The following is a 13,781-nucleotide window of genomic DNA, read 5'->3' on the forward strand; positions in this document are numbered from 1 at the left end:
CCGATTATATACTTGAGAAATTTGGGAATTCGAGCTGCTGCACGATACCAAACTACAGCAGTTTTGCGCTGCGTAATAGATTTACGCTGAAGTATCTTTTACACGTAGGTAAATTTCCTTGAAGCGCCCTCTACCTTACGCCAGACGTACTAAGGGTGACGCGTTACCATTACGCTTGCCATAACAAAAGGTATAACATAAATATTAATAAAGTAAACGAAGAACCAGAACATAATAACAAATGAGTTCTTATTAATTAAAATTGCTTCTATCTTAGTTACTTGTTTCTATCCCCGGGACATGAGGGTGTGGCATAAGTTTTTCATCCTCATCTGTGATGGGTAAAGTTTTGCAAAAATCTGGAGTCGACTCCGATCTGACTCCGGATTATGCTGACCTTCCGGAGTTAGCATCGCAGATCCCATTGCCTACAACACCAAACCCAGTTTTCGGCAGTGAGCAGAAAGCCACGACAGTCCCGGTGCGTGCAAGACTTCCCGAAATCATGCTACAACATTTCGACGGAAATATTCGCGACTGGCCTGCCTTCCGTGACGCGTGCACTGATACAGCAGCTGACCGAATGTGACAAGCTGCATTATCTTGCTGCGTCGTTGACTAAGGTCGAACGCGCGGTGATCGACGCTTTGGACATTACATCCAAAAACTACGACGTAGTCTGGAAGCTGTTGTCCGAGCGCTACGAGAATAAGTACCTCATCGTCAAAACCAGCGTTGAGGCGTTATTCAGCTTATCACCGCTGAGGAGAGAATGTGCAGATTCTCTATGCCGACTCGTCGACGATTTCGAGCGTAACCTTCGAATGCTCGAAAAGGAAGGCGAGAAACCAGATGCATGGAGCACGCTGTTGGTGTTGAGGCTAAGCTCGTTGCTGGATCCAACAACCCTGCGTTATTGGGAGCTTCACCGGAAGTCTACGACCATCCCAACGTACAAGGACTTAGTGCAGTTCGTCCACAACCATTGCCATGTACTAAAGTCTTTCTCCAAGCCAACCAGCGGAGCCAGAACCGGAGACACCATGCGCAGCAATCCTCGAGTGCAACCCATGCTGCGACCAGTGCTGTGAATAGTGGTGCGTGCAACGACAAGTGTAAATTGTGCGGTGTTTCAAAACATTTTGTGTTCCGTTGTGCAATAATTAACGATATGAGTGTTACAAATAGAAAGCAACTAGTGCAGTCGAAAGGATTGTGTTTCAACTGCCTTTCTCCAGCTCATCGTTTACGACAGTGCACATCAAGCGGATGAAAGATCTGCCAACAACGGCATCATACGTTGCTGCACGAAGCAGCGCCAGCAACCGAGGCGTCGGATGCTCCATCAACGAGTTCTACCTGTCCTCCTCAGTCCCTTACCCACTTGTTCCAAACAGATCGAAAACAGTGTTGTGTGGCTGCAAACCGTGCTGGTCCAAGTAGAGGACAATCACGGACGATGTCATCTAGCACGTGCCTTGCTGGATTCCGGAGCACAACTCAACATCATCACCGAGCGCCTTACTCAACGGCTGGGTGTGGCGAAAAGGCTAGAGAATCATCGCATCAGACGAATTGGAGAAGTTTCCGTGACGTCACAACATTCGACTGTGTTAAGGATCCATTCTTTAAACAGCGAATACGCAGCATCCGGAAAGTTCCACGTACTCAACAAGCTCACTTGTGAGCTCCCATCAAGCCGTATCAACAAAAGCAGCTGGCATATACCTTGTCAAGCTCAGCTGGCCGATCCTTTGTTTCACAGTCCTGGTCCGATCGACCTCATCATCGGCGCAGAGCCGTACTACGACGTCGTTAAGGAGGGACTCATCAAGCTATCCCACGAAAAAGTGACACTCCAAAACACTTCTTTTGGTTGGGTGATAGCAGGAAGAGTCAATCTTCATGCACCACCACCACCTTCATCCATCGTTGGGCACGTTTGCAGTAGTGATGGGTAACTGGAATCGCACCCACGGCTCGGAATCGCTTCCGAGCATTGCTACTCCGGCTCTGATTCCGAAAAATTCAAATCGTCGATTCCGCCCGGAGCCGTCGGAGCCGTCCGGAGCCGTTCGGAGCCGTCGGAGCCGTCCGGAACCGTCCGGAGCCGTCGGAGCCGTCCGGAGCCGTCGGAGCCGTCCAGAGCCGTCGGAGCCGTCGGAGCCGCCCGGAGCCTTCCGGAGCCGCTAGTCGGCAGCTGGAGCCGTCCGAGCCGTTGTAGCCGTTGGAGCCGTTGGAGCTGTCCGGAATCGTTGGAGCCGTCCGGAGCCGTCCGGAGCCGTCGGAGCCGTTGGAGCCGTCGGAGACGCTAGTCGGCAGCTGGAGCCGTGTGGTAGGTTCGGCCGCGCTTCTCAAACCGTTTCGGTGAGTCAATGCACGGAGCGCAGTGAAAGGGTGTGGGACGAGGAAGGGGATCGTACGGAAAGCGACACCAAAATGTATACACATTCGTCGCGTATCGGTTACGTCAACCCGTTCACACTTACTCTAAGTTCGAAAAGAAGCACTTGCTTACGTCGGCGGAATCGCGGACTGGATCGACCTTGCGCGTCGAGTTGATGACCGAGGCGGAATCGGACACCGTGGGAGAAGTTGGGTGGAACTAGTGCAAACGTGCACTTTACTTCGATGAGGGTAACGCAGATCGGTCAACTGACTGAACAGCTGATAGCCAAAAATGATTATCAAATTGGGCAGAGCCTTCGGCGTAATCTGCAAATTGGTGAGATGCACGAGAACACGAGTGATCTACGTGTCTATGGAAGGTGAACTGACTACGCCATCAATTCGAGCTTTATTTATAAGAAAGATGGTGTGAAAGTTGTGACACATTTGGCAACCAGATGTTTGTCAAATGTGAGCTTCCGTTTGGTTTTCCGGGTTTGGGTTTTTTTACAGGTGTTTCTTAAATTATACCTAGCGTGCCTGTGTTTCATCAACTATCCGTGCATTGTGGATGCAGCGAACGTTTACCTGTTTATACCTGGGTTTTACGGAAGTTTAATTGTTTATATGTGGCGCGTTTTCCTTATTTATGTTCTGGGGTAAAACACGAGAACGTTTACGCTTCTGGTGTTTAATGTTTCTTTACCTGGCTGCTGGCTATGCGCTTGCGCTTCTGGTGGTTAACGTCTGTTTACCTGGCTTTTGGCAATGCTAAGTTAGATGTGACCTACTGTTAGCAGTAAATCTGCTACAGCCGGTCGGAGCCGTCGTAGCAGTTGGAACCGACGGAGCCGGTTGGAGCCGTCCGGAGCCGACGGAGCCGACGGAGCCGTCCGGAGCCGGTCGGAACCGTCGTAGTCGTTGGAGCCGACGGAACCGGTTGGAGACGTTGGGGCCGTCGGTGCCGTAGAGCCGTCGGAGTCGTTGTAATAGTCGGAAGTCTTCTGAAGCGCTTTAATTTCCCGATATCAGCGATGATTTCATTTTAAAAAAACAGCTTAAGAGAAAAAAAAAAATAGTCTTCTTCATTTATTGCTCTGAAGTTTTTTTTGTATTTGTTTTAAACAATAAAGTCAAAAAAATTGTTTGCTCCGTACATATACGGAAAAACTATGAATTAAACTATTATTGATCCTTATTTTCATAAAAGATGGACCGATGATTGATAGTTATATTCTTTGTCTTGTCCATGTGCCATCATGTTATTCGGTAAAAAACAAGTGCGGCGTAAACCATACACGTTAGTTGATGTAAACAGCCGTGCAAAACTGCCATAATTACACACGTCTGCCTCGTTGTTTCGTATTTTATCAAACCCACCTCCAGTCATAGTTCTATTGCTCCTTGACCTCCTAATTTGATTCATTTGTTTCCTTTATATATATACGGAGCAAACAATTATTTTTGGCTTTATTTTTGAAAAAAAACATACAAAAAAACTTCATATCAATAAATGAAGAAGACTCTTTTTTACTCGTAAGCTGTTTTTTACAATAAAATTATTACTAATATCGGGAAATTAATGCGCTTCAGAATGCTTCCGACTATTACAACTACTCCGACGGCTCCGACGGCTCCGGACGGCTCCGGCTGCCGACTAGCGGCTCCGGACGGCTCCGGACGGCTCCGGACGGCTCCGACAGCTCCGACGGCTCCGGACGGCTCCGGACGGCTCCGAACGGCTCCAGACGGCTCCGAGGTAAGAGTTTTGCACCTACCTTCCGGAACCGCTTCCAATTTTGGCGGAGTCATTCGGAAGCGATTCCGGATTTTTGTTGAATTTACCCATCACTAGTCTGCAATACTAGCATCGAAGAGCAGCTGAGCAAATTCCGGGAGCTAGAGTCATGCCGAGCTACCAGCACTTTATGCGTCGAGAAGAGCAACTGTGAGAAACAGTTCGCAGCCACCACCACTAGTGACACCGACGGTCGATTCATCGTGCAGCTACCGAAACGAGAGGAGAAGCTGGCTCTTCTTGGAGACTCGAAAGGGATAGCCACACGCCGGTTCCTTGCCTTGGAACGTCGGCTATCCTCGAATGCCTCATTGAAGACAGATTACACACAGTTCATCGAGGAGTACGCAGAGCTTCAACACATGACAGAGTTAGCCGAGAGCGATGCTACATCTTCATCCCCCTTATACTATCTTCCACATCACTGCATCGTGCGACCAGATAGTACCACCACTAAACTCCGAGTGGTGTTCGACGCTTCGTGTGCATTAGACACCGTAACATCTTTAAACGATGCACTGATGATTAGACCCACTATCCAAGACGACCTGATATCCATTCTATTGCGGTTTAGAATGTCGAAATTGGCCCTGGTAGCAGACATCGAGAAGATGTACCGGCAAATCAACATAGCTGCCATCGATCGTCCGCTGCAACGAATCCTGTGGCGAAATTCTCCAACCGAGCCGATACGAACGTTCCAGCTCAACACCGTCACCTATGGCACATCATGTGCTCCGTATTTGGCCACCAAAACCCTGCAAGTGCTATCTCAGGTCGGAGCTAGACCCATCCCGAAGCGGCAACCATCCTCGGACGAGACTTCTACATGGACTGCTGACTGTCGTAAACAACATTCCCAAGGGTCAACGAGTATGTCAGCAACTCATCGATCTCCTGGCGTCTGGTGGATTCTGCTTGCGGAAACGGGCCACCTACAACAGGCGGATCTTCGAACATCTGCCCCAGCATCTGCAAGATGAAAGGACGATTCTCAACTTGGATTCGAAGTCACCGATCATCAAGACACTTGGACTGAAGTGGAACATTTCCACCGACGCCTTTGTGTTCAACATCCCACGCTGGAACGCAGACAACGTCATCACCAAACGAAACGCACTTTCGGATGTGGCAAAACTATTCGACCCAATCGGACTGGTTGGACCAGTTATCATCCAAGCTATGCTGTTCCTTCAAGAGCTGTGGAGATGTCAGATCGCCTGGTACGAGCCGTTAACAACAGCACTACAAAACCGATGGCTCCTGTTTCGCGAGAAGTAGGCCATGCTGCAAACGATCCACATTCCACGCTGGCTCTTAACCGACGAAAGAGCAACGAATCTACAAATTCATTGCTTTTGTGATGCATCCGAGAAGGCGTACGGAGCGGCGATTTACCTGCGTTCGATCAACACTGATGGACGTGTGATAACCAACCTCATCACTGCAAAATCCAAGGTGGCACCAATAGCAGACTCCCGTAAGCAAAAGCTTGTTTGCTTACCCCGACTGGAGCTTTCTGCAGCACTGCTACTGGCACACTCGTACGAGGAAGTGTCAGACACCTTGAAGCTTCAGGTCGAGACCATCTTTTGGTCTGACTCAACCATCGTCCTGCATTGGTTGTCTGCAACTCTGTCACGCTGGAAAACTTTCATCGCTAACCGGGTGTCCGAGATCCGACACATCACTCACGGCAAGAAGAGGAGGCACGTACCCGGAACGGACAAACCTACGGACATCATCTGCCGAGGAATGGATGCGGATCAGCTGGAATCTTCAACCCTTTGGTGGCACGGACCAGACTGGATGGCGCAACCATCAGAGGAAAGGCCGAACACTCATCAACCTCGACAAGAAGAATTCACCATGGACGAATTGGAGGAGCGACCAATCTGCATGGCTACACAATCTGTGGCTCCGAACGAACTTTTAAGCCTCCGTTCAACGTTCACCGGACTGCAACGTCTGGTTGCGTGGCTAAGATCACACAACACGAATGCTGCTAATCATCAACAACGCAGATTGGATCATCATACCGGCCGTTATCCTAAAGTGGCGTGCTTCTGCGCTTGCTCCCTCGCTGATGAAGATTTTTAAGGAGTCCCTGAGATGTGGAACCTTTCCTGCCACTTGGAAATCTTCCTGGATGACACCCATCTACAAGAAAGGCTGTAAGAATGATGCTGTAAACTATCGTGGCATAACGTCACTCAGCGTGTGTGCAAAGATGTTCGAAATGTTAATCTACGAGCCATTGGGCCTCATCGCGAACGAAAGTCGATAACGGAGTGGATAATTTAGCCGATCGGTTAGCAAAATTCCAATGTTATCCAATTGCGTTTTCTCAATCAGAATCTTCGCTAACCGATCGGTTTGGCAGTGGAGTGGAATGGTGTTTCCCGCCATAGCAACGTGGTTAAAAAGTCGAGTAGTGGGATATGCAGTTTAAAACTTCATATAAAAAAACCATTTCAGTCGGATAGCCATATCTACTGATCCACCCCAGTTGATATAACAGTGGAAAACTAAATAATATTAAAAACCATGTTTAACAGCTCGCAAAATAAAATGTTTTTTGCTGTTTGAGTTATTTGAGATGTTTTATCACTCGATTTAGCTAAAATATTATTTTTTAGAAAATATAAATTTACCTGTTTTTTTTTTTAAATAAATAATCAAAACACATGAATTTAGGTTTATAACAGGTATCTAGTTTTTATAATTCAAGCTAAGAAATAAGAAACCAAAAAAATCCTTTTCTGCTAATCCTTCTCTTTTATCCAACCTTATGTTATGGCCTTATGGCATGTTAGAATCGGTTCCGACACGTAAATGCAACGAGATTGGGAAGACCAGTATTATCACTAGGTACAAGAAATTATAAGCAACTCATATCCGTTGGAGTGGCGAGTTCCGGTCGGAATCGTTTGCGTTGTTTTGCACCTATCGAAGGTGTTGTGCCTACTTGTACCTTCCGGACTATCCCCAAAAACTCAGGGTCGCTTATGGAAGGGTACAGCCCGGGAGTGTTCGGATTGACACTCACATCGCTATGTTCCACGCCTCGTGACAAACGTGTCACCCAATGAATTTTTTTGTTCATCCATTTAAACGAATATGTACACTTGAATAGCTTCTCTTCTGAATCACATACATTACAATTTTAACGTAGTTATTTTATTTTTATCAAATCTGACGCAATCATCATCGTACGTGTGGAAGCACACTCATTGTCGTATCAAGCTCGCCAGTCTTCAGTGGACGGTCCTTGTTCAAGGCATGGAAACGATCGTCCCAGGTGTTGTGCAGGGAGAGGGGGTGGGGGGAGATTTCATCTCTTAGCTTTGAATCAAATACACTTTAATTTTTTTCTTGGGGGAGTGGGGTATGTTGGTTGGGATCCCTCATATATGGGCCCCTGTAGTCTTTTAGTCTCTTCGTCCATGGAGCCTCTATCGTTCATGGAGGTCCACGATGAGACTACTGTACACACCATATATGCTGGACTTTATATCCACGGAGCCTCCTGCGGCCAATCAGTCCGCTTACGGTTAAATCCGCAATTGCGGAGAGGGCGTAGTAGGTTTAAATTTAAGTGGCCAGAAGACTTGGAGGCGTCAGTCATTGAGGCCAGGATAATGGACTGGCGAGGGCGAGAGACCGTGAGCGGTTTCGGACACTCCTTATTGCACGGAATAAGTGTACCGCGTTGTTTCAATATATTTTTGCACGAGGGCGTAAAATACGGACGTTCACGGATCCAACGTTCGCGGTAGCTGGAGTTGATGGACGCACATGGTATATGGCACAGGACAAGCGTCAGTGAAGGTGGCAAGCTCAGAAAGGATTCAAACCTCGTCCTCAATTTCATACGATTTTGTTTCAACTAGACTTGTTCAGCCTACAACCCGTTTTACACTTTACCCGGATTGTTTGAATAGGCCTACAGTCAGTACTGTCTAAGGCCTGGTGTGGATTCTTCACTAGATGGTCCGTAAATAAGCAAAATTTACTATTTTATTCCTTCCGCAAAACAACACCTCTAAATGTAAACAAAAGTGTGATTGACAGATAGGCAAAATCAATGGCTACTCGAATCGGAAAGAGTCATCCACCGGTGGAGAAATTATCCACCAGTGGAGAAAATTATCCAACGGTGGATTCGAGCAAATTAACCGATCGGATAAATTTTATCGACTTTCGTTCGCGATGAGGCCCATTGTTGGCCTCGGCCTGCAACTTTATTAGTGTGAATCAACATGGTTTTGTACCCAGGCGATCTACAACGACTAATCTACTAGAATTTGTTAGCAAATGCCATAAATCTATCGATAACGGTTTACAACTAGATGCTATTTATACGGATATCAAGGCAGCATTCGACAGTGTATCGCACTCCATCTTGCTAGCGAAACTCGACTTACTTGGTCTCCCAAACCCTATGATAATGTGGCTTAGATCGTACCTTACAGATCGTCAATATTCTGTGAAGTTAGGCCCGTACATGTCAAGTCCAGTGCATGCATCTTCTGGAGTCCTGCAGGGCAGCAACTGGGTCCTTTGCTGTTCCTTCTTTTCATCAACGACGCGACATTGATCCTTCCGGCTGATAATCATCTACTGTACGCAGATGACGCGAAAATTTTTCGTGTTATTCGTGAACAAGAAGACCACGCCCGACTGCAAACTTCCTTGCATGAGTTCCAGTGTTGGTGCAACCGTAATGCTTTATCCCTATGCACACATAAATGTGAAGTCATCACTTTCAGTCGTTCTCGCTGCCCATCATTGTATGAATATGCGCTTGATGGACAGTCCTTGGTGCGAAAACTATGTGTTAAGGATCTAGGTGTTTTGCTCGATACAAAACTATCATTTAAGGATCAGCTGGATCACGTAGTAGCCACCAGCAATAGAATGCTAGGACTAGTTATCAATATGACTCGCGAGCTTAATAATATACCTTGCACCAAGGCGCTCTATTGCTCACTTATCCGGTCGTTGATGGAATATGCAAATATCGTATGGTGGCCAACTGCAGCGCGTCCGTTAGCTCGATTGGAATCAATCCAGCGCAAAATTTCACGATTTGCACTTCGCTCATGGAACCAAAGTCTCGATTACCGGACTAGGTGTTTACTACTCGGGTTACCCACCCTAAGTTAGCGAATACGAAAAACCAGGTTGTCGTTCATCACGGGAATTCTCGACGGCCGTATTGACTCTCCGTCACTACTGGCTGCCATCAACCTGTACGTTCCGGCCAGGCCGCTCCGGACTGGGGCAATGTTGGCCCTCGACGACCGTAGAACACAATTTGGCTCCTCTGACCCGTTCCTACTCTTGTGCCGTGCTTTCAACGCAGTCAGCGACGCTTTTGAGCCGAGGATTTCGCCAACTGAGTTTAATGATCGTGTTTCTGTGTTAAATTTGGTTCCATAGTGCACATTTTTATGTTCTATGTTATTGTAATCCACTGTAAAGAACTCATTGTAAAACATTGCTAAAATGGTTCAAGAGGGCATTATTGTCCATCGATAGACAAATAAACATAAACATAAACATCATCTCAGCTTTGAGGAACTTGCCGAATCTACACGGTGTCTAGTTCACCTCGCTCAAACTGAATCATTTCCAAAAGACATCAAACATCTATCGAAAGGCGATCCGATCCGGTCGGCAACAACTCACCTTTAAAACTATCAGCACCGTTTCTACAAGATGGCCTGCTACTAGTGGACGGAAGATTGCGACATGCACCAATACCGTTCGACCGAAAGCATCCGTACATCTTACCGGCCAACCATCCGCTGACGAATCAGATTGCAACCCTGTATCATCGGACCTATCAACATGCGAATCCACAACTACTGATAGCAATCATGCGAGAACGATTTTGGCCACTCTGAGCAAAAAACCTGGCCAGAAGAATCGTCCACTCGTGCTACAAATGCTACCGTTGCCGCCCCACACCTGTACACCAACTCATGGGTGACCTTTCAGCAGAGAGAGTTACACCAACGTGAACTTTCTTACACACCGGAGTCGACTTGTGTGGACCGATACACTATCGACACACATCTCTGAAGGCGCAACTCATCAAGGGTTACGTAGCGATATTCGTCTGTATGGCAGTGAAGGCTGTACACATCAAATTGGTCGCGGACCTGTCTACCAACGCATTCCTTGCGGCACTTCGACGATTCATCGGACGACGCGGGAAACCGGCTCTCATCGAATGCGACAACGCTAGGAATTTCTTGGGCGCCTCCCAAGAAATTGCCTCCTTGGACAAGCAATTCAACCACCAGTGGCAAACAACAGTGATTAAGTCCTGCATCGACGATGGCATCCAGTTCAAATTCATCCCACCTCGCTGACCCAACTATGGAGGCCTTTGGGAGGCGGCAGTGAAGTCCTTCAAAATCCACTTCAACCATTGGGAACGCCATCCTCACGAGCGACGAACTCAACACTCTACTGATTCAGATAAAAGGATGCCTCAACTCTAGACCACTTACACCACTCTCCAATGACCCATATGATCTGGAAGTGCTTACCTCACTTCCTCATTCGTGCTTCAGCTTTTCCAGCGATGGTACGGCCAGGGATACGATGGGGCTATTCGTATCCCTGGCCGTACCATCGCTGGAAAAGCTGCCGTTCAACCGTCTCGATCGCTGGCAAAAGGTGCATGAGTTTGTCCATCGACTATGGAAACGTTGGTCAACAGACTACTTGTCCGGACTACAACAGAGAACCAAGTGGACCAAACAGAAGGACAACGTGAAGCTGGATACCATGGTGCTGCTGAAGGAGGACGGGCTACCTCCATCGAAGTGGTGTCTTGGCCGCGTCACGCAGATCATCAAGGGAGCTGAAGACAACATCCGAGTGGTCATCGTCAAGACAAAAGATGGAGACTTCAAGCTTTCTATTTCTAAAATCTGCGTTCTTCCCACCGACGAGTCATCCAGTTCATCCTAGTTGAATTAGTTAATTCAACGCGGGGGAGTATGTTACGGCAAGCGTGATGGTAACGCGTCCCCCTTAGTACGTCTGGCGTAAGGTAGAGGGCGCTTCAAGGAAATTTACCTACGTGTAAAAGATACTTCAGCGTAAATCTATTACGCAGCGCAAAACTGCTGTAGTTTGTAGTTTTCTCAAGTATATAATCGGATTTTTTTTTTTCTGAATAAAGTCAGTCAAGTTCCAGAGTTCAAAGCAACAACATCGTGTCTTCATCAATTTCGAAACTTCCTCTTCATCATTAACACCTTCATAACAGGATTTTTCAAGGGTTCAAAGGAAACGGATTTGCATAAGTTCGTTGGTTGTATGAGGAACTATTCCACGCAAAGGAGTGAAATTATGGTTTAATTCTTCATTATCCCATCTGTCTCTCCTCGTTATTTCAGTTCTTCTAATAAAATTATGAAGGTATACTGTAGTAAGTACTATCAAGCTGGCCGTTTCTGGATTCAGTTCCATAGTCCCATAGTAGTCGAAGAACTCTAAACATTGAGTATCCCGAAAGCCATTTCAACAACCCTTCGTGCCAGAGAATGGCGTTCGTTAAAAAGGCGTTCTATTGAACCACTCTCTGTAACACCACCGAAAGGTCTCCCAAGAGCATATACGGGACTGTGATGGAAGAATTTTGATTTACCGGTTCCGCCTCTGGGATGTTTAATTCCTTTCATTCCAGCATACCGTAAAGACGAGAGGTCCTTAAAATTCCACTGTCTCATATGCGACCCTTGCACCCAACGTCAACAAACATGAAATTGCAGTCAGCATCCGCAACTGCCAACAACACAATATTAAAAAAATGTTTGTAGTTATAACATCCCGTTCCACTTTTGGCAGCAGCTTTGATGGCAACACGCTTTCCATCGATGGCACAAATAGCATGGGGAATCTTCCATTTGGCATTGAATGCATGCGACACCGTAAGCCATTCTTGCTGTGTCGACGGAAGCTGTAATAAGACATTTAGAAACATAATTTAAATTAGTTTCAAATTAATTAGCAACAAATGTAATAATTATTTTTTTACGAACCTTTACGTATTTGCGAAGATAAATTAGCAAACTGTTGCACACTTCTGAGATGAACAATGATATCGATTGTTCAGATACCTATGATGTGATAAAAATAGATTGCAACATTAATTAATTTACTCTTTTCCGCAATATTCAATCAATAACTTACTCGACAGGCGTATTCCAAGCTTTTGAAGCTATCACCAGAAGCCAGAAATCTTAGTTTTATAATAAGTTTGTTTTTTGGTGTAATCCTGCCTACGGATGCGGACTGTTATAGCCGTCAACAGATAAGCAAAGTCCCATCTCACTAGCCGCATAAAATTAATAACGGTATTGTCGAGCTGTTCCTCCAGAATCGCACGCATTAACTGGCTTGCATTTTGATTTAGTTCCAACAGCATTGGTCTTGCCCAAATGCGTGTTCTCGGTCTTCTTTGCTGGAGGATATGAAAACGAGCGAAACTGGCAAACACTTCGGTTCAATTTAACAGCGCTATTCTGTATCGCTCATCCATTTTTGATAGATTTCGCTATATTTTTTTTGCGTGGTGAAGCAGTCTTCAAAAAATCTATACGTTAAATCTAATATTCAAAACTCATCCGCGTTCTCAACATAATTTGTAAAACTAAAACTCACCTGAATACGGTTTTCTTCAATTTGATTTTGGTTATGTTTATTTAACCGAATGACAGCACCGCATAGACCGCGTATACCAAGATATGTGATACAATCAAAGTGAGTAGAAAGGAGGTGAGCTTATCGAAAGATTTAGATCGACATGACGATTGTCAAATTTAACACTTTATAACCGGTATTGTTTATCTTTTCTTCCTGTGCATAACATCGTCGCTCAATCAGTTTTATTTCTAAAAAAGGTATTGTAAGGATTGTTTTATTATTTCAGTATTCTAATGTAAGTCCCTCATCAATGTAATTCCTTATCTTCATCGAATAGTTACGGGTTTGTATTATTTTCAGATATTACAAACAATTCATAACGGAATTCTGATATGCTGTTTCGCATGTCACTTTCGTCTTTAAAATATCTAATTTTACAATATACAGTCTCCTGGGATTCAGTTGAATGTGCTGCTTTGTGAACCCCAAAGAGATTGGCCCCTGCTGCCATCTCATTGTTGGCGACCGCATTGGCCAGGCGGCTTCACACCACCCGCTGCAGCCGCACATCAAGGGAGGAAGCCATTATCCCTCCCTTAAGCGCATCACCTTCTGCATCGGCGTCGGCGTATACCCAAGTACCAACCGAAGCTTTTTTCTCCCAGTTTCAACCCCCTCATGTCCAAAAACTTCCTTCGCTCACTATTCCTATCCCATTTCTACATTCCACAACGTTTGTTGCGTTCTCGCTCATCAGGGTGTTAGTCAATTCTCTCTTGCCACACGAAGAGAATTCTCCTGCACACTTCGTGTGTTTGATTCTACCCATCCCTGTTGAACACAAGTCATTTTCTTCCATCACACTCATCAGGGTGTTTGCTCTTTTCCATCCAAGCCAAAGAGCGACTTTAGTGTGCTCTGAACC

At 46.1% G+C, this 13,781-nt stretch overlaps 1 protein-coding gene across 1 annotated transcript; it reads left to right on the forward strand.

Annotated features, from left to right (window-relative positions):
• The first annotated feature begins 2,631 nt into the window (after positions 1–2,631).
• LOC125908360 (uncharacterized) lies at positions 2,632–11,176 on the forward strand. The gene is made up of 4 exons (XM_049611074.1): positions 2,632–2,725; positions 4,244–4,962; positions 5,051–5,409; positions 10,774–11,176. The coding sequence occupies exons 1-4, from the start codon at positions 2,632–2,634 to the stop codon at positions 11,174–11,176; spliced, it is 1,575 nt and encodes a 524-aa protein (XP_049467031.1).
• Positions 11,177–13,781: the final 2,605 nt, after the last annotated feature.

This window comes from Anopheles coluzzii, chromosome 2, assembly GCF_943734685.1.
Source record: "Anopheles coluzzii chromosome 2, AcolN3, whole genome shotgun sequence".
NCBI classification, from domain to species: domain Eukaryota; kingdom Metazoa; phylum Arthropoda; class Insecta; order Diptera; family Culicidae; genus Anopheles; species Anopheles coluzzii.

Bases quoted from the DNA above. Each gene is read 5' to 3' on its own strand.
- LOC125908360 (XM_049611074.1), top strand. From the start codon at position 2,632: ATGAGGGTAACGCAGATCGGTCAACTGACTGAACAGCTGATAGCCAAA. The intron at 2,726-4,243 runs GTGAGATGCACG...ACCCATCACTAG, and splicing joins TCGGCGTAATCTGCAAATTG to TCTGCAATACTAGCATCGAA. The intron at 5,410-10,773 runs GTACGAGCCGTT...TTCGTGCTTCAG, and splicing joins TGGAGATGTCAGATCGCCTG to CTTTTCCAGCGATGGTACGG.